This window comes from Euleptes europaea, chromosome 12 (genome assembly GCF_029931775.1).
Source record: "Euleptes europaea isolate rEulEur1 chromosome 12, rEulEur1.hap1, whole genome shotgun sequence".
Classification (NCBI taxonomy): Eukaryota; Metazoa; Chordata; class Lepidosauria; order Squamata; family Sphaerodactylidae; genus Euleptes; species Euleptes europaea.
The window spans coordinates 9,003,376-9,024,198 of record NC_079323.1 but is presented as its reverse complement, the minus strand read 5'-3'; the positions used below and the strand labels follow the sequence as shown (position 1 = coordinate 9,024,198).

General features: G+C 46.2%; 1 protein-coding gene across 1 annotated transcript in view; it reads left to right on the top strand.

Moving 5' to 3' along the window:
• Positions 1-1,495: 1,495 nt before the first annotated feature.
• The window catches only part of DLG2 (discs large MAGUK scaffold protein 2), a 970,480-nt gene continuing 951,152 nt past the window's right edge, over positions 1,496-20,823 (top strand). Inside the window, exons 1-2 of the mRNA XM_056858113.1 lie at positions 1,496-1,650; positions 13,379-13,510. Of these exons, the coding sequence (XP_056714091.1) occupies positions 1,632-1,650; positions 13,379-13,510 (151 nt within the window). The 5' untranslated portion in view covers positions 1,496-1,631. The remainder of the gene's footprint in view (positions 1,651-13,378; positions 13,511-20,823) is intronic.

Below are 20,823 nucleotides of genomic sequence, written 5' to 3'. Positions count from 1 at the left end.
GACTAGGCAAGTAGGTGATATGAAAGACCACTACCTGAGACCCTGGAGAGCCGCTGACGGTCTGAGTAGACAATACTGACTTTGATGGGCCAAGGGAATAAGGCAGCTTCACGTGTGTTCATTGCAATACAGAGTTATGTATAACTGTTTTAATTTGTTAGCTGCCTTAATGACCCTTGGGAGGGCAGAAAGGCAGGATATACATTTTGTAAATTAAGAATAAATAAATAATTTATATCTTGACTTAATGTGCCAGGAGGATTTTTTTTTTTAATTTTTTTGCCCTCAAGTTACATCTGACTTACGGCGACACCTGATGGGGTTTTTAAGGCAAGAGACATTCAGAGGTGGTTTGCCATTGCCTGCCTCTGTGTAGCAAACCTGGTATTCCTTGGTTTTTTCCCATCCATATACTTGCCAGGGTCAACCCTGCTTAGTTTCTGAAATCTGGCGAGATCAGGCTAGCCTGGGGCTATCCAGGTCAGGGCAGGAGGAAAATCGCTGGAGATTAAAAGGCGCTCTGATCTCTTATTTTTCAGTATTATAGATAAGAAAGATCTTTCTTCTCTCTCCCCCCCTTCTCTTTTCTGCAGAAAAAAGGGGGAACATGTGAGGCTATGGCGAGGCCAACCAGCTGCCCTGGCAGTTGGGGGAACTCCGGACAGACTTTGTGGCTTACTTGAAGCTCCATTCATATTCTGCAGACTAACATCTGGGGAAGTTCTCCTTAGAACGTACTCTGCTCCTCTTTCATTAGGCAGCTGCTGCTCTGCAAAACACACACACACACACAGATGGCAAGAAGACAGTGATTCCAGCAAACAACAGTCTGCTTCCACCAGCCCACCCCGTGAGCAGCCCTGTCTCTTTAATAATTCCATGTCGAGGGATTGCTTTCAATCCTCTTGGGCTTAATGCAAGTGAGGATCAGAGAGACATTAAAGGCCATAAGGCTGGGTGGATGAAATAAAAATGAAAGTGACGGCTGTGTGGGTAACCAAGTGAGACCTGGGAGCTGTTTTTTTCTCCTCTCTCTTTCACAGAAGACCGTTGCGTGTGCCCAGGGCTGTACCTAGCTGGCAAAAGTCACCTGCGTTTGCAGCAAGAAAGTCCCCCAGGAACGGTGTTTGTCTTCCTCCGAAATTCATTTGGATTGTTTGGGAACCAGTTTTCAGCTTTAGATGCTGTGGGAATGCGTTGAAGTGGATTATTAGGACTGCCAAGAATTGGACTGTGCCTTAATTGTATTTCCTACATTCACTTAACTTCTAAAAACAAAACCCTTTGCTGTCAGAGGAGGGATTCTTATACAATTTTGTAGGCTGATGAGTGTTTTCACTTGTATATTTTTATAGATCGGGAAAAATTTTACAGATCTTTTGACAACTTGCTCCTGCAAAAATTCTAAACTTTTCTTCTTAATGTTTCGCAACTGTTGGAAGTTTTTTTTAACTGGGGGGAAACTGTAGGCGTTGCCGTGGAAAGCAAAGAGAGCTCCGTTTCTAAGCCGAACTGTCTCAGTGTTTTGAGTCGGATGACAGATTTCTGACCTCGCAAAGCAATCCCAGCGGGGGGCTCTGTTGATACCGGTAAATAAGCGCTCGCCTCCAACGCCAGAAATAACAGTGAGAATGCCAGTCAAGAAGAAAGGTGGGCTATGAAGCTTCCTATCACATTTTTTTGTCTGTTTTTCTAATAAACTGGATTTCCATATATGCAATTTTATATTAAAAAAACATTTGAATGGGAGAATGACATTGTTTGCTTGTTTTTCTGTGGAGAGGAGAAGGAAAAATACTGTAAGCGCATTGCTGGTTTGCATGTGAAGAGAGATGCATGTTTCGGCTGAAATTGTCTCGGGACGTGGCGGGACACGTTTTTGTCTCCGATTCTGGGTTTTCAAGAAATTGTCTTCTGAGATACAAAATGCGAGGGTGGGGGTGGGCAGGAGAGTTGCGGTTTCCTTAGATGTGTAATAATGCCAACTTTCAGAAAAGAAGTTCAGTCTCGGCAGTATTCCAATGTTAACATCTTGCAAGTAAAACTCCGCTCTTAAAAATGTTTAAAAGCAGCATTCGGTTGTCAAAGTCAGTGGGTTACAATGAGCATCTTAACAAATAAAGCAATTCAGAATTGTTCCTTGACGTTGTTATCTTAGGTATGTCTCTGTAAAGCGCACCGCTATTTGTGTAATCATAGTGGTCTTTCGGCTGCCTAAATAAATGGGGACAGTGTTTCGAGGTATCATATCCCCCCTACACACCCCACTTAATAAAATGGCTTACAAAAGCAATTCAGATGTAAATTACCTCTTTTCATTTACTCTGATGCTGTTGGGAATCTTATGTAGCTGTAAAACAGAATTGAAAAGTACTAGCTCTTGTTTCCCCTTCTGTGTAAATGTAGAGGGGAAATGTTTATGCTAGTGAAATGGTGATCGATAAGATTGGGAGGATGCTGTTGAGAAAAGACTTGGGTATTGTAGTGGACCAGAGTGGGGGTATTGAAGAACATCTTCCCCGTACATCTTCCCCGTACAGATTGCATTCCCCCTCCCCAACCCCTGGCATTAAAGACCAGGTCACCCGCAGAAGTGGATGGCAGATTTTTTGCTGTCTCCACAATCGTGTCCCCAATGCCTTACTTTTTCCTCATAGAAATGAATGTGTGTATGTGCCATCAAGTCGCTTCCGACTCATGGTGACCCTATGAATCAGTGTCCTCCAAAAAGTCCTATCCTTAACAGCCTTGCTCAGGTCTTTCAAACTGAGGGCCGTGGCTTCCTTTATAGAGTCAATCCATCTCTTGTTGGGTCTTCCTCTTTTCCTGCTGTCTTCAACATTTCCTAGCATGATTGTCTTTTCCAGTGACTCTTGTCTTCTCATAATGTGACCAAAGTACAACAATCATTTTAGTCATTTTAGCTTTTAGGGTCAGTTCAGGCTTGGTTTGATCTATAACCTACTGAGTTGTTTTTTGGCAGTCCATGGTATCCATAGCGGTCTCCTCCAACACCACATTTCAAAGGAATCTTTTTTCCTATCAGCTTTCTTCATTGTCCAGCTTTCACACCCATACATAGTAACAGGGAATACGATGGCATGAATTAACTTGAAATGAATGACAACCGCTCATTTGCTTGGGAGCAGTGGAAGGGTGCCCTGGGGACAGTGGTGGGATGAGATGGCAATAGATCTATATCTCCCTCCTCTTCCCCTTGACCCCCAGGTATCGAAGATCAAACCTGCTCCTGTTGGCATAGCTCCAGGTTCTGTCTCTTGGTCACATTCCAGCGACAACTGGCTTTGTGTACGGAAAGATTTTCTTTTGGGATTCTCCTTTCAGGAAGGGTAGCTGGTGTCAGTGAAAGAGGAAGATTGTGGGGCAAGCGGGAGTTCTGGTGGTGTTGCTTACCAGTAGGTGTGATGAAGTATCAGTTGCCTTCCCCCCCTTCCTTGATCATATTTATATTTCCAGAAGAGTAAATTCAAAATTAGGTGAATTAGAAGAACTGAGTTGCAAAGAGGGCTGTAGCTCAACAGTAGACTATGGTTTGCATGAAAAAGATCTCTGGTTCAACCTCTGGCCCCTGGGCTGAGAGAATCCTCAGTTTGTGATCTCAGGGAGCTGCTAGCAGTCTGTGTCAACAGTCTTGGTCTAGTAGGGCTGGGAATCTGGCTCTGTATGTGGGGTGGTTTCATTTATTTATTTATTAAAATATTTAGATCCTGCCATGCTTCAGGTTCGATATGACATCTGAATTCACAAACCACAGTTAGTTGGAAAGCACGGTATCCTTCCTTCCGGGATGAAGAAGGGAGGCAAGAAACAGACAAACTGCAGTTTATGCACAAACTGAAATGTATTCCTTCCATCTGATAGACCGAAGTTTGTTGCACAAATTGTGGTTTAAACAAACCAAGGCTTATTGTGCCCACTGAAGGCAAACTTCTGTGACACTGTTCCTTTTGTTTTCTGAACAGCAGGAACAAGTTCATGGAGTTTTACCATACTAGCTAGCTTGTTCCCAGAAGAATTTTCCTGTGTTCCAAAAAAAAATATTGAGCATAATAAATTTGAAGGCATGCACCGAAGCTGACCTAAGAGTGGTGGTCCTCAAACTAAGAAACCTCAAGGGGAAATGACAACCCGAGATTGCTGAACTTGAGTTCAAGCACAAGTTTGGAAGAATGGACCACCCAGGGCTGTGTAGGGACATAGGATTCTTTGCTCACTGTGTGTGTGTGGGTGTGCTGTCAAGTCACATCTGAATTATGGCGACCCTGTAGGGTTTTCAAGGCAAGAGATGTTCAGAGGTGGTTTGCCATTGCCTGCATGGGTTGAGAGAACTGTGACTGGCCCAAGGTCACCCAGCAGGCTTCATGTGGAGGAGTGGAGAATCGAACCCGGTTCTCCAGTTTAGAGTCCACCACTTTTAACCACTACACCACGCTGGCTCTCACTACAGATGCTGATTTTCTGCTCCAAGCGTTTCCCCTGTGTTCTAATCAAGCTGATTACAATACCCATGGTACCTTTGCGTCCTTTACAAGCATTCTTTACAGCACCCCTCCCACCTTCTGACTGGGATAAAAATACTCAGAGATCTCCATTCTTACTTGTGTCTGATGAAGGGAGCATTGACTCTTGAAAGCTCATACCCTGGAGATCTTGTTGGACTCTTAAGATGCTACTGGACTCGACTGTAACTGTTCTAACTGCAAACCAACATGGCTATCCTCTGAAACTATCAAGAGTGGTTGTTGTTTTTTTGCTGTCCAGTCACAGCTGACTTATTGTGACTCCATAGGGTTTTCAAGGGAAGAGACACCCAGAGGTAGTTTGCCATTGCCTGCCTCCGTGCCACTAGTCCGCCATTGCGTGCCACTCTGCCATGGAAGCTTCTCGGGTGACCTTGGGGCAGTCACGCTCTCAGCCTTGACCTTGGAAAGTATTTGGATGGGAGATCTCCCAAGGAATACCAGGAGCTTGACCCCTGGTGTTCCTTGGAGATTTCCCATCCAAATACTTTTCAGGGTCGAGCGGAGAGTGAGTGACTGGCCCAAGGTCACCCAGCAAGCTTCCATGGCAGAGTGGGGATTCGAACCCGGGTTTCCCAGATCCCAGTCAGACACCTTAACCACTACACCACACTGGCTCTCACTGATTGTTACAATTCTTTAATACGACAGCAGTGTAAATGCAGATTGCTGTTATTCTTCATTGTGTAGCTCAAAGTTTACTTTGGCGTAAGGCAAAAAAATAAATAAATTGGTAGCAATACTAAGTGTAGCTTTGTTTAGTTGTGAAGCAAAACTTATCTCCCTGTGATGTATTACTTCATGATTCAGAGTGCTTAAATAGAATAAATCATAAGGATCCTAAATTTGTTTCCGATTAATTTAAGAGTTGTGTTTACATTTACGACTTCATAGAATCACAGAGTTGGAAGGGACCACCAGGGTCATCTAGTCCAACCCCCTGCACAATGTAGGAAACTCACAACTACCTCCCCCACACACCCCCAGTGCCCAGAAGATGGCCAAGATGCCCCCTCCCATGAACTGCCCAAGTTCATAGAATCAGCATTGCTGACAGTTGGCTATCTCGCCTCTACTTAAAAATCTCCAGGGAAGGAGAGCTTACCACCTCCTGAGGAAGCCTGTTCCACTGAGGAACCGCTCTAACTGTTAGAAAATTCTTCCTAATGTCTAGATGGAAATGTCTAGACTTGCAAAACCACAAGAAAAGGTCTTGTTTTAAATCCATTTTTAAGGAACAATATTTATCGTAATTGGTGGCAGTAACCAAGGGCAGCCTAAATAGTAGCATCCACTAGAGATGATGTTAAAGAGATGTCTGTGCCTTAAGCAGAAAAGCCAAATGGCACCCGAGGGTGGCAAAACTATAACACTCAATAATGGACAATTTCCCCTTTTAATGGCACCCCAAAGCCTATCTTCTGAGGAAGATTGCCTCATGTACTTAATGACAGGGCCAATTCTGACATCCAGAAATCACAACTCTTTCATTATGGTTATTAGTTCATCTTGTTAGAACCAGGAACGTTTTATATTAATTGTCTTGCTTTTCAGGGTATCGGTGCAAAGGGGCACTTTTGCATGGCTATTGACATGGTTTTATGCAGTGTCCTTAGAAAACTGCAAAGTGTTCAGGACGGGCATGTTGTAAAATTAAAGCATGGCTTGAAAGCAGTTTTAGATATAGGTATATAGCTGGTGGTTCTCATTACAGAGCTTGTGATGACTTAGGAGTGTAAAACTCTGTATCAGATAACCCCAATATTAATGTAAAGATATGAGGATGGTTTGCCATTGCCTGCCACCACGTCACAACCCTGGTATTCCTTGGAGATCTCCCATCCAAACATTAACCAAAGCTGACTCGCTTAGCTTCCAAGATCTGATAAGATCGGGTTAGCCTGGACTATCTGAGCTGGGGCTACTTGAAAGTAGCATGTAGTAATTATGTACATCTGGTCATAAAATCATAGAGTTGGAAGGGACCACCAGGTCATTTAGTCCAACCCCTTGCACAATGCAGGAAATTCACAACTACCTCCCCCACACACCCCCAGTGACCCTTACTTCATGCCCAGAAGATGGCCAAGATGCCCTCCCTCTCATCATCTCCCTAAGGTCACAGGATCAGCATTGCTGACAGATGGCCATCTAGCCTCTGCTTAAAACCTCCAGGGAAGGAGAGTTTACCACCTCCCAAGGAAGTCTGATCCACTGAGGAACCGCTCTAACTGTTAGAAAATTCTTCCTAATGTCTAGGCGGAAACTCCTTGGATTTAATTTCAACCCGTTGGTTCTGGTCCGACCTTTTGGGACAACAGAAAACAACTCAGCACCATCCTTTATGTGACAGCCCTTCAAGTATTTGAAGATTGTTATCATATCCCCTCACAGTCTCCTCTTCAGGCTAAACATACCCAGCTCCTTCAACCTTTCCTCACAGGACTTGGTCTCCATACCCCTCACCATCTTTATTGCCCTTCTCTGGACACGTTCCAGCTTGTCTACATCCTTCTTAAATTGTGGTGCCCCAAACTGAACACAGTACTCTAGGTGAGGTCTAACCAGAGCAAAAGGTCCAATCAGCAAAGACATGAAGAAAGGCCTTGTTGGTGGCTGGCCCCCAGTTTTAGAATTCCCTTGTCAAAATCCAAGCCTTGAACTTTCTTGCTCGGGTTGCCTGCATGGGACCAAGCATTAAAGTGGAAAACTGTGCTTTACTGATTTTTTTTAAAAAAAATTATGACCAACTCTGAGCCTTCAGGACAAGGCAGGAAATAACTCAAAACATTTCTGGTCATAACGCATTCACACTGGAGAGGAGTCATGCTGGATCAGTCCGATGGTCTGTCCATGGCTGTTTCCTTCACGGTCACCCCTCCGACAACTTCGGGTCTTTGTTTTTATTATGTATACCCTTTCCAACCATCAGAGGTCCCCTCGCTCTCCCCCTGTGTTTCCCCGTATTTTGCCTGCGTTTTTAAATTCGAGATAAAACAGGTCTCTGAAAATGTGGGCAAAACCCAGGGAAACGCAGGGGGAGAGCGAGGTGACCTCTGACGGTCAGAAACGGCATGCATAATCAGCAGGAAGACCCGAAGTCGTCTTAGGGGTGACGGCAAGGGAAACCCATGCATAAAAGGCCTGTCTGATCAAGCGCCCTCTTTCATGTAATGTAGCATAGTGCTCCCTATCTGAATGGAGACCCTCTTTGGGCCAGCTGAGTTTTAAAAAAATCACTAGGAAGTTTGGAGGCGCAATTCCCAGAACATGTTTGTTCTGGCCTTAAACGGTTTCCAGTGGACTTCTGGTTTCTGCTGCTTGCTTGGCAGTCATTATCAGTTTATGCTCCGTCAAGGAACTTAAAGTAAAGGTAAAAGTCCCCTGTGCAAGCACCGGGTCATTCCTGACCCATGGGGTGACGTCACATCCCGATGTTTATTAGGCAGACTTTGTTTATGGGGTGGTTTTCCAGTGCCTTCCCCAGTCATCTTCCCTTTACCCCCAGCAAGCTGGGTACTCATTTTACCAATCTCGGAAGGATGAAAGGCTGAGTCAACCTTGAGCCGGCTACCTGAAACCAACTTCCGTCGGGATCGAACTCAGGTCGTGAGCAGAGCTTGGACTGCAGTACTGCAGCTTACTACTCTGCGCCACGGGGCTCCTCAAGGAGCTTTATTAACCTTTTTTTTTTAGCTTTTACTCTTAATTTGTTTTGGCAAACTCTGTTCATTTGATATAAGGGTCACTAAGGCAGCTAACAAATTGAAACAGAGTTATACAGAACTGTGTATTGCAATGAACAAACATGAACACACATGAAGCTGCCTTATACTGAATCAGACTCTTGGTCCATCAAGGTCAGCACTGTCTACTCAGACCGGCAGCTGCTCTCCAGGGTCTCAGGAAGAGGTCTTTGACATAATCTACTTGCCTAGTCCCTTTAACTGTCCCTACTTGCCTAGTCCCTTTAACCGGAGATGCTGGGGATTGAACCTGGGACCTTCTCCATGCCAAGTAGATGCTCTACCACTGAGCCACAGCCCCTCCTGCCTTTGTCCCTCTGCACAGAAGAAACCATGTGCTGATGGAGTCAGCTTCCGGGTACAAGAACAAGAAATTATCTTAGTTCCAGTAAGGGACTAGTGTTTGTGTAAAGGGATGTTTTTATTTCCTTTGAAAGCAACAAGTCGAAGATGCTTTTGTAGAACATCAGTTTGAATTATAGCTCCTTTAAGGTAATGTATCTGGAAGTGGATGTTGCTTTGCAATTAATCAAATGTTGGCCAGATCTGTTGACTTCTTAAAAAAAACAAACTTTTTTTTGGATCTTACAAGGCAGATATTCACCGGGCTGCCAGATGGGAAACACCAGGGGGTCCAAAACAGTTTTGACAGCGAATGTGTTTTGGCTTCACAGCCTGCATTTTCCTCTCAAATGTACGCTGATCTCTGTAATAATCCCTACTTTGATAATGGCTTTGGGGTAATTTTACAGATTGAATGTGGTGGAGGCTCTGAAGCTAATGTTGCATATTGCTGATCTTAACTTAATTTTACATGAGATCATGTGAAAGTTTCTTAGCCTTTCGGAGGTTGTGCCCGCTACTGCGTAGTTCATGTTTGGAAGGGATTATAAAAAACCACAGAAAGCTAGGGTTTATCGTTTGGTCTGAGGAGTAAATGGATAAGGGAAAAGCACTTTGCTACAATGATTAGGGTTGCCAGGTCACTCATTGCCACCAGTGGGAGGTTTTTGGAACAGAGCCTAAGGGGGGCAGGGTTTGGGGAGGGGAAGGACTTCAATGCCATAGAGTCCAATGGCCAAAGCTGCCATTTTCTCCAGGCGAACCGATTCTCTGTTGGCTGCAGATCAGTTGTAATTAGGGTTGCCAACTCCCAGGTAGTAGCTGGAGATCTCCTGCTATTACAACTGATCTCCAGCCGACAGAGATCAGTTCACCTGGAGAAAATGGCCACTTTGACAACTGGACTCGATGGCATTGGTACCTCCCCTCCCTAAACCCAGCCCTCCTCAGTATCCACCCCACTGATTTGGCAATAGGGTTGCCAGCTCCAGGTTGAGAAATACCTGGAAATTTGGGGGGTGGAGCCTGAGGAGGGTGGGGTTTGGGGAGGGGAGGGACTTCAGTGGGATATAATGCCAGAGAGCCCAAATTCCTAAGTGTTCATTTTCTCCAGGTGAACTGATCTCTATTGCTTGGGGATCACTTGTAATGCCAGGAGATCAGTAGCCACCACCTGGAGGTTGACAACCCTATAAGTGAACCTTTTTTCATTGAATGCAGAGAAAAGGAAGCTTCATTTCTTTGGCATGAGGTGGCTACCAAAGGTCCAGAAACCAGGCCAGTAGAAAGTTGGAAACCCTCACTTGATTCAACAGAGGCATGAGACAAACATTTGGAGACTGGGGGAGCTGTTTGCCTCCATAGTTAAAGAAATAAGTTCTCCTAAGGTGTGTGAGGGGATGAGGTAGGAATATGTATTTGGGGTGTCAAGAAGTGGCAACTTTATAGGGAACATAGGGAGAGAACATCGCACCAAGGTGGGAGGGTAACAGGAATGGTTTTGTGGTGGAAAGTGCCGTCAAGTCATAGATGACTTATGGCGACCCTGCAGGGTTTTCCAAGCAAGAGACTGTTCAGAGGTGGTTTGCCATTGCCTGCCTCCGTGTGGGCTGAGAGAACGGAGACTGGCCCAAGGTCACCCAGCAGGCTTCACGTGCAGGAGTGGGGAATCAAACCCGGTTCTCCAGATTAGTCTGCCACTGGATCAGAGCATGGTCCATCTTGTCCAGCATTTCTCACAGTGGCCACCTGAGGCCGCGGAAGATTTAGAAGGAGGGCACGGAGACCAAAGCCTTTCCTTGATATTGTCCTGCAGTGATTGATGTTCAGAGGTATATTGCCTCAGCCCAAGGAGGCTCCATTCAGCCATCATGGTTAATAGCTACTGATGGAGCTATTGTATTTTAGCAATCTTGGGGTAGATGACCTTTCAATTTCAATTCAAGAAAAAATGTTTCAGATTTTTTTTGGGGAAAAGCCTGTATTAGAAACACCCCAAGCAGGCCAGATGCAAGCTTGCGTACCCCCGCCCCTACTAAAATAGAATCTGGTTTGCCTACATCGTCTCCTGGGACGTGACATTTGAAGAATCTGCTGTTTCAGTAAATGGAAATGGGAATGATATAAAATTACATTGGTTTGGGGGCTAGAGAGGCACCTCTTGGGCATCTTTAACCTGTTTGCCCTCTTTAGCGCCCCAGAGTGACAGGCCTTTAAAAGTAATACAATTATGTGGTTTTTGATGGCTTGCCTCTGGCTTCCAGCCATTCATCTGAGAGAGATCTTCTACTTGGGCAGAAGAGGAAGGGAGCATGTGTACGGCAAGAAAGAGCGAGTGAGCGCAAAGTTGATTACAAATGCAAATATTTTTGAAGGCTTAAGAACAGCTGCATTTTGTAACCAGCTGTGCCCTATAAATAGCTGAGGAAGCACTGCTTATTCTTTCTCCCCCCTGCAGATGTCCTCGAAATCTCAGAGGCCAGTAAATAAATTGGGGGGGGGGGCTACATAAGGCCACAGTTTGCATCAAACTGAGAGTATTGTGTTCAGTTTTGGGCACTGCAATTTAAGAAAGATGTAGACAAGCTGGAACAGAGGAGACAACCAAGATGGTGAGGGGTCTGGAGACCAAGTCCTATGAGGAAAGGTTGCAGGAGCTGGGTATGTTTAGCCTGAAGAGAAGACTGAGAGAGGACATGATAACCATCTTCAAGTACTTGAAGGGCTGTCACATAGAGGAGGGTGCCGACTTGTTTTCTGTTGCCCCAGAAGGTTGGACCAGAACCAACGGGTTGAAATTAAATCAAAAGAGTTTCCGCCTAGACATCAGGAAAAATTTTCTAACAGAGCGGTTCCTCAGTGGAACAGGCTTCCTCCGGAGGTGGTGAGCTCTCCTTCCCTGGAGGTTTTTAAGCAGAGGCTAGATGGCCATCTGTCAGCAAAGCTGATTCTATGACCTTAGGCAGATGATGAGAGGGAGGGCATCTTGACCATCTTCTGGGCATGGAGTAGGGGTCACTGGGAGTGGGGGGGGGAGGTAGTTGTGAATTTCCCGCATTGTGCAGGGGGTTGGACTAGATGACCCTGGTGGTCCCTTCCAACTCTTATGATTCTATTAATATGGAAGTGATTTGGGAAGAGTTTTCCCGGCATCACCTTTGACCCCCTCCCAAAGCTGTTTCTGAGGGTACCCCAAGGACGCTGTGAGCTACTGCAGGGGAGCCTGCAGAAAGCTGGGGAAACAGGCTGAAATCCTCCCTCCCACTTGCGCATTCATTCAAATCCACTGCACACATCTTTTAAAAAATAAGAATAAAGTGTATCAGAATAGACACTGGGCCGGGGTGGGGGGAAGAGCTTTTGCGGAGCGACAACAGAACGGCATGGGTTTAAGCAGCACGCCGGAGGAAAGAACGAGGTTTTCATTGAAACATAAAAGCGGAATTGTGTTTTGGATCAGACCATCGTTTTTGGAGACTGCATCCGATTTCCGACGTCACCTCCAGATGGCAAAACAATATCCTGAAACAGCTGGAGCAAAAGGAGGGGGGTAGAAAGAAAAAAAACCCTAGCCTTCAATCTTCTAGTTGTCTACAGCAGAAAACTGCTTCTGAAATCCATGTCGCTCTTAAGGCTGAATTTAGTTCATGATATTACCATTTGTTACCAAAGAGGTAGTATTTCTGTAAAATAAAATGTCCTCACAGAAAACCAGTCCTAGGATCTAAAATCCCCAGCACAATCTAGATTTTGTTGCAGATTCTCCCACAGCTCTAGTGTTGCCAACCTCCAGCTGGGACCTGGAGATCTCCCGCTTTTACAACTGATCTCCAGATGACAGCGATCAGTTCCCCTGGAGAAAATGGCTGCTTTAAAGGGTGGACTCTATGGCATCAAACCCTGCTGAAGTCCCTAAAATCTCCAGATATTTCCCAACCCAGAGGTGGCAACCCTAATACCAGGACAGCCCTGAAAAACCTTTTTTCTGGAAAGAAGAAGAGTTGGTTTTTATATGCCGACTTTCTCTACCACTTAACCAAGTATCAAACCGGTTTACAATCCCCTTCCCTTCCCCTCTGCACAACAGACACCCTGTGAGGTAGGTGAGGCTGAGAGAGCTCTAAGAGAGCTGTGACTTGCCCAAGGTCACCCAGCTGGCTTTGCGTGTAGGAGTGGGGAAACAAATCCAGTTCACCAGATTAGCCTCCACCACTGATGCAGAGGAGTGGGGAAATCAAACCCTGTTCTCCAGACCGCTCCAAACCACTGCTCTTAACCACTATACCATGCTGCCAAGGATTGAACCTGTGACCTTCTGAACACTAAACAAATGTTCTACCACCTAAAGTTAAGACTCTTCTTCCCTGCAATAGTGCTGAATATTGTATTTTATGTTCTGGCCATGTTGCCAACTCAAGGTTGGGCAATTCTTGGAGATTTGGGGGTGGAGCCTGGGGAGGATGGGATTTGGGGAGGGGACAGACCTCAGCTCTGGTATAATGCCATACACTCTCCAAAGGAGTCTCTTTTCTCCAGGGGAACTAATCTCTGTAGTCTGGAGATCAAATGTAATTCTAGGAGATCTCCAGGCCCCACCTGGAGATTGGCAACCCTAGCTGGCCCTCCTAGTGATAGTAGCCAGTGATAGTATTGTCCTATGTATTGACCACTTTGTGTCTCCCTGTTTTTAGTATATTGTTTTCACATTCTGTTGGCTAAACATTTTTGTAATGTTTTCCTGTATTTTAGACACCGATCGAGCTTTAGCGCTACTGGAAGATTACTGTAAGAAGCTGAAAAAGCCAGAAGAGAAGCAATTGAAACGGGCCATCAAGAAAGTGATGGGCATCTTTAAAAGCAGTTTATTCCAGGCGTTGCTAGGTATGTAACTGGTTTCTAACTTCCTAATTTTGCAATGATCCACGCATTTGGATGCTCAAAAACAATGTATGTAAGTTGATTCTACCGTTTTGGCTTATAGGTTGGCATTGTAAAAGGGTCACTTGATGAGTTCCTAGTTGTGGAAATGTTATACATTTGGTTTGGCTTATTAATTGGAGTTGCTATGAATAGTAGAAATGCCTGCATGTGGATTCCAGAAATGACACTCTTGATATTAGGGGAAAGCTGGTTACTCATTAGAGAGGGCATCTTGGCCATCTTCTGGGCATGGAGTAGAGGTCACTGTGTGTGTGTGGGAGGGGGGGAGGTAGTTGTGAATTTCTTGCATTGTGCAGGGGGTTGGACTAGATGACCCTGGTGGTCCCTTCCAACTCTATGATTCTATGATGCTAGCTCTGGGTTGGGAAATATCTGGAGATTTGGCGGGGGTGTGGAGCCTGGGCTGGGCCGGGTTTGATAAGAGGAGGGACCTTTGCAGGGTACAATGTAAGGTTGTCAAGTCCCTCTTCACCACCGACGGGGGTTTTTTGGGGCAGAGCCTAAGGAGGGCGGGGTTTGGGGAGGGGAGGGACTTCAGTGCTATAGAGTCCAATTGCCAAAGTAGCCATTTTCTCCAGGGGAACTGATCTGTAGCGGCTGGAGATCAGTGGTAATAGTGGGAGATCTCCAGCTAGTACCTGGAGGTTGGCAACCCTAGTACAATGCCGGAGATTCCACCCTCCAAAGCAGCCATTTTCTCCAGGGGGACTGATCTTGGTCACCTGGAGATCGATTGTAATAGCGGGAGATCTCCAGGTACCATCTGGAGTTTGGCAGCCCTTGTTCCTCATCTGCAGAGGTGAGTCCACAGTGGGCAGGAACCTATGATCTTCTTAATGCTCCCAGAAGTAAACTTAAAGGTCCCTGAAAAATGTACTTGAATCATCCCTTTTCAAAAAGGCTCTGTGTTTGTGCGGAAACTAGGCTTGCCAACCTCTATATTCTGTTGTGTATAATTTTGATACCAAAAGTCAATGTGTGCTTTGTGTTTGAATGATGGTCATGTATCTCATCTGACATTGTTACTCCACTTGGGGGGTTTCTCTGTGCTGTTAGGCTGTTCTGTAATAGGAAATGTTAGAAGAAATTTTATGGACATGTTATACATTTGAACTTATATCTGCTCTAGCACATTCAAGAGTTTACCTACTAAGGCTGGGTGGAAATGTAATTTCAAAAATGAGAGTGCATTAATTTGTTTTTACTTTAGATGACCTTTTCCATCCCCACGGTGCTTTTTTATTTGATTAAGGAGATTTTGAGCCTGGTAAAAGATGCGTAATCTCTCATTATAAAATTGTTTTGCGTCTCTGGTGGCCTAGAATGGCCGATACTCGAAAGTGATTGTCCGACCATTTTCTAAGGTTGTAAGGTTGCGTTGTTATGTAATTGGGTTTTTATTACATAACCAGTGTTTTTAAATGAAAATTACATTTCGGATGTCCTTTTTGGCCTCTTTTGGTAGTCTTTCTTGCATTTGGCCACATATAAAATTTGTTGGTTTTCTCGGGTCTGTTACTACCTTTGCAGATTTCATCGTATACATTTCTTTATAGATTTTTAAAAAAATCCTCAGCATGTTTGAGGTGGGTGACCACATTTTTTTTAATTGAAAAAAGCTTAAGCAATGAAACACATAAAACAACAAATTCATATTCGCTGATAAGAAGCCTCTCTATCTCTTAGAAGTGGCTCTACTCACCAACAGCCCAGATTAAAACGCCGGTCATTGAAAAGTTTAGAGTAGGGTTACCAGGCCATGGAATTTAGTTTCCAGGCATCTAATGGGATCTTCAGGGGCAGGGATGTGACTAGGGTTGCCAACCTCCAGGTGGTGGCTGGAGATCTCCCACTATTCCAACTGACCTCCAGGTGACAGAGATCAGTACACCCAATAGGGTTGCCAACTGCCAGGTCAGTGCCCCTAGAGAAAAGGGCCGCTTTGGCAATTGGACTCTATGGCATTGAAGTCCCTCCCCTCCCCCAACCCCGCCCTCCTCAGGCTCTGCCCCAGAAACCTCCTGCCAGTGGCAAAGAGGGACCTGGCAACCATACCTTCCCAAACCCGGCCCAGCCCAGGCTCCACCCCCCCCAAATCTCCAGGTATTTCCCTACAAGGAACTGAATACCCTATTTCACCTGATGAGGTTATTGTGATGACAAAATCAGGGAGAGGAGGACTGCGTAGCATTTTAAGAAAAATAAAATAAAGGGGATCTTGATTATGGATTTTGTGCATTTCAGTTGCTGGTAGGTAGGGTTGCCAGGTCCCGAGCCTGAGGAGGGCAGGGGGGTTTGGGGAGGGACTTCAATGCCATAGAGGTCCAATTGCCAAAGTGTCCATTTTCTCCAGGTGAACTGATCTCTATTGGCTGGAGATCAGTTGTAATAGCAGGAGATCTCCAGCCACCACCTGGAGGTTGGCCACCCTAAGAAAATGGCTGCTTTGGTAGGTGGACTCCGTGGCATTATACCCCACTGAAGTCCCTTCCCTTCCCAAACCTCACCCTTCTCAGGCTCCACCTCCCAAATCTCTAGGTATTTTCCAACCCTGGCAACCCTGCTTGCTGGCCTGAATGTTATCCTCCTTCATCTCTTCAGATCTATCATGTTCCTCTGTGTAGGGCTCAGAGCTCATTACTGTGTTGCTGAAAGAATGATAAATATGAATGAGGCCTTGATTAGAGACGTGGATGAATAATTAAACGATCAACTGAGAGCCTTACAATGCTGTGACTGTAGGCTGTTTTATCAGAGATATGCTGTGTTTTCAGTAGAAGTCCGAATCCACTCAATGTAGGAGTTGCCAGCTCCTGGTTGGGGAATTCCTGGAGATTTGGGGTTGGGGCCTGGGAAAGGGGAGGTTTGGGGAGGGGAGGGACTCAGCATTAGGGTTGCCAACCACCAGGTACTTGCAATCCAAAGGCATCTTTTGGGGAATGTTGTACCATTCATGGACTTGTTGAAGATCAGTTAAGAGATATATACCCAGAAGATTTCAACACCAATTTGAATTGCAAAGAGACTGCATCAAACGTACACGTGTATATATTGTATATATTCTCTAAGATTTATGTTTATGTATCCCACTGTGTTCTGTAGATGTTATATGTTCAAACGCCAATAAGCATTTTGATACTTTTGTACTTGCAGACTCCTGTGCAATTTTTCCTAACCACCAGGTACTAGCTGGAGTTCTCCTGCTATAACAACGGATCTGCAGCCAATAGCAATCCATTCACCTGGAGAAAATGGATGCTTTGGCCACTGGACTCTATGGCATTGAAGCCCCTCCCCAAACCCCGCCCTCCTCAGGCTCCGCCCCAGAAACCTCCTGCCGGTGGCGAAGAGGGACCTGGCAACCCTACTTCCCACCTATTCCCTCCCTGCTCTTTTTACCCTGTTTTGTTAGTTTATGTTCTTAGATATATCTCCTCTAACCCTGATCCCTCCCCTATTGAGACCATTTTCTCCTTATTCCTCTCCTGGTTGACCTCGCCATTGGTATGATCAGTGGGCCCCATTAGAATTTTTTTAATGTCGAGAATTTTAATTGGAACTGTGATGCTTACATTGTTGTAGTATGTTACGAGCTGCCCAAGCCTGGCATTGCCCGGCGGTGGGGGGGGGGGGGAGGATATAAATCAAATCAAACACATAAATACATAAATAAGAACTAGTAGTGCTACACCACTGCTGGTAGGAAACTGCCTACCACTAGGGTTGTCAGCTCCAGGTAGGCTCGCCAGATCTCCCACTATTACAATTAATTTCCAGGTGACCACGATCAGTTGCCCTGGAGAAAATGGCTGCTTTGGAGGGTGGACTTTATGGCATTATACCCCACTGAGGCTCTTCCCCTCCCCGAATCTTGCCCTCCCAAGGTTCCATCCCCCAAATCTCCAGCTATTTCCCAAACCAGAGCTGGCTACCCTATAGGGTTGCCAGATCCCTCTTCGCCCCCGGCAGGAGGTTTTTTGGGGCGGAGCCTGAGGAGGGCAGGGTTTGGAGAGGGGAGGGACTTCAATGCCATAGAGTCCAATTGCCAACGCGGCCATTTTCTCCAGGGGAACTGATCTCTATCAGCTGAAGATCGGTTGTAATAGCAGGAGATCTCACTAGTACCTGGAGGTTGGCAACCTTAGCACTATTGTGGCAGAGGTGGAGAAAGAACTCTTAAATAAGTCTGGGAGTTCAGATCTTCTGTTGTAGAGGCAGGAGAATGAAACTGACTATCCAAGGAAAAAGAGGTCCCCCCCCCCCATTGTGTTGCTTTTAATTAGCCTGTTCACGATGCACCGCGCACAGTTTGGAAGGAAAGGGAGAAAACGGTGAGCTTGCAGAATCTGCCTCTCCCTCCCGTCCTTTCTCCATCTACATTTATCATTAAGGAAAGTGCATGGTTGTGCAGCATTAGGCAGCTCGGAAAGGGGGGTGAATGTGGAAAGAGGCTTATGCGAGGCAGGGTTTTGTGTGTGTGTGCGCGCCCGCATGATTGTGCGCATGGAATCATCTCTATAAAACATCATTTTGGTTTGAGCAGGCTTTAATGCCCTGCAAATAGCTGTAATCATCTTTATGTGGCATTAGGTACAATCTAATCTCTCTAGGTCCCTGCCCGCCCCCAAACTCAGATAAACCCAGCCTCTGAGAGCCAGCATGGCGTAGTGGTTAAGAGCGGTGGTTTGGAGCGGTGGACTCTGATCTGGAGAACTGGGTTGGATTCCCCACTCCTCCACTTGAAGCCAGCTGGGTGACCTTGGGCTAGTCACAGTTCTCTTAGAGCTCTCTCAGCCCCACCTACCTCACAGGGTGTCTGTTGTGGGGAAGGGAAGGGAAGCGATTGTAAGCCAGTTTGATTCTGCCTTAAGTGGTAGAGAAAGTCGACATATAAAAACCAACACTTCTTCTACTTCTAAAGAATGGCACGTTTCCTGGACCCTTTTGAAATGGATGCTTGCTTTGCATTTGCATAACCACCTCTGCATTTTCGACTGGAGTAGCCAGAGCTCTGCTTCAAGCAGGAAATCTACAACTTCAGTCTGTCCTGGTCCAGGCTTGGCAGCAGATAAAAAAACAGCAGAGCATCTACTGTCCTTTAAAAATACCCATCCCGATAAACTGACAAAGAAATGCTTTTTCATGAATGGAAATGGAGTTGGGCCACCAGCTGGTTTGCAACCGTGCCTGCGAAATATTCTCATTTCCCCCGACTAATTGGTTGTTTACAGCTGAATGGAAAACATTTGTGATTCAGCAACCATTTTTGCAGGGTAGGGTGGTAGGGTTGCCAACCTCCAGGTACTAGCTGGAGATCTCCTGCTATTACAACTGATCTCCAGCCGATAGAGATCAGTTGCCCTGGAGAAAATGGCCGCGTTGGCAATTGGACTCTATGGCATTGAAGTCCCTCCCCTCTCCAAACCCTGCCCTCCTCAGGCTCCGCCCCAAAAAACCTCCTGCCGGTGGCGAAGAGGGATCTGGCAACCCTATAGGGTAGCCAGCTCTGGCTTGGGAAATATCTGGAGATTTGGGGGATGGAACCTTGGGAGGGCAAGATTCGGGGAGGGGAAGAGCCTCAGTGGGGTATAATGCCATAAAGTCCACCCTCCAAAGCAGCCATTTTCTCCAGGGCACCTGGAGGTGATCGTCACCTGGAAATTAATTGTAATAGTGGGAGATCTCCAGGTACCACCTGGAGGTTGGCAACCCTGATTGCATGACTATCCAACGAAAGGCTCAAACGTGGTAACGAGATTTGAACTGGTGATCCCAATAAGCCTTGATGCTCGGGTTGCCAACCTCCAGGTGGGGCCTGGGGATCTCCCGCTATTCCAACTGATCTCTGGACGACCAAGATCAGTTCCCCTGGAGAAAATGGCCTCTTTGGAAGGTAATGCCATAATCTCTCTCTGCAAACCCTGCCCTCCCCAGAGGCTAACTCCAAATCTCTAGGAATTTCCCAACCCAGAGTTGGCAACCCTATACCGGCATTGTTTTTCTTGTCCAATTTGACAAGCTATTTCAGGGCTGAGCATAAAATTCGAGGGCAGCTTTCATCTTGTCTGAAACATCTGAGCGGCCATATTCATTCCTAAAGCCAAACTCTCCTAACAAGTTAACTTGGATTCAGGGTTGGTTTTGTCTCCCCCCTTCCGAGTCCTCTTGCGTGTAGAAACACGGTGGATTAACTCAAATACGCAGATCTTTTTTTGAGAGTCTCAAGCAGGGATGCGGCTAAAGTCCCACTCACCGAAGACTGCTTTCTTCTGGGACCCTGAAAGTCATCTGGAAACAAGTCAATAGCGCCTCTTGAATGTTGTCTTGGTTTTTTGCCAAAGGCTGGATTGTGCTAACAAAGGTTTGCAGACGCTTGAAATCGAAATCTTGGAGAGCAGCAGAGAGTCCTTTTAAGCCTCTTTTAAAAGCATACACACGTTCTACTTGCAGGGATCTCATCCACTCCTTGAGTTGGGGGGGGGGCAGAATCGTCCCGCCTTCCCTTTGCTTGTGGTCGCCGGTCTCCAGTGGGAGCTGAAGTTCTCCCAGAATTACAACTGATCTCCAAACTACAGAGTTCAGTTCCCCTGGAGAAAATGGCTGCTTTGGAGGGTGGACTCTATGGCAGAAGCCGCTTTCTTCTTGGAATAAGGATGCCAGCCTCTAGGTGGGACCAGGGGATCCCCTGGAATTGCAGCTCTTGTCCAGACTACAGTGACCAGTTCCTCTGGAGAAAATGGATGCTTTGGAGGGTGGCATTTTACCCCACTGAGGTCCCTGTCCTCCCCAGGCTCCATCCCCAAATCTCCAGGATTTTCCCAGCCTGGATCTGGCAACTCTAATCCCTTCATTCCCCACTACGGTTGCCGGGTCCCTCTTCACCACTGGTGGGAGATTTTTGGGGTGGAGCATGAGGAGGGCAGGGTTTGTGGAGAGACTTCAATGCCATAGAGTCCAATGGCCAAAGCAGCCATTTTCTCCAGGTGAACTGATCTCTATCGGCTGGAGCTCAGTTGTAATAGCAGGACATCTCCAGCTAGTATCTGGAAGTTGGCAACCTTGTCCCCCTGTGGTAGCCAGGTGGGACCTGCCAACCCTATCTCGAAACCTTTTCCTTCCATGGCTCCACCCTGAAATCGCCAGGAATTTCCCAGAGTTGATAGCCCTGCCTTTTCTTGGTTCTGCCTCTGGGCCTAGCGCACTTAAAGCACACCATGAAACATGGAAAGCAGCTGGAGGTGAAGAATGTGTAT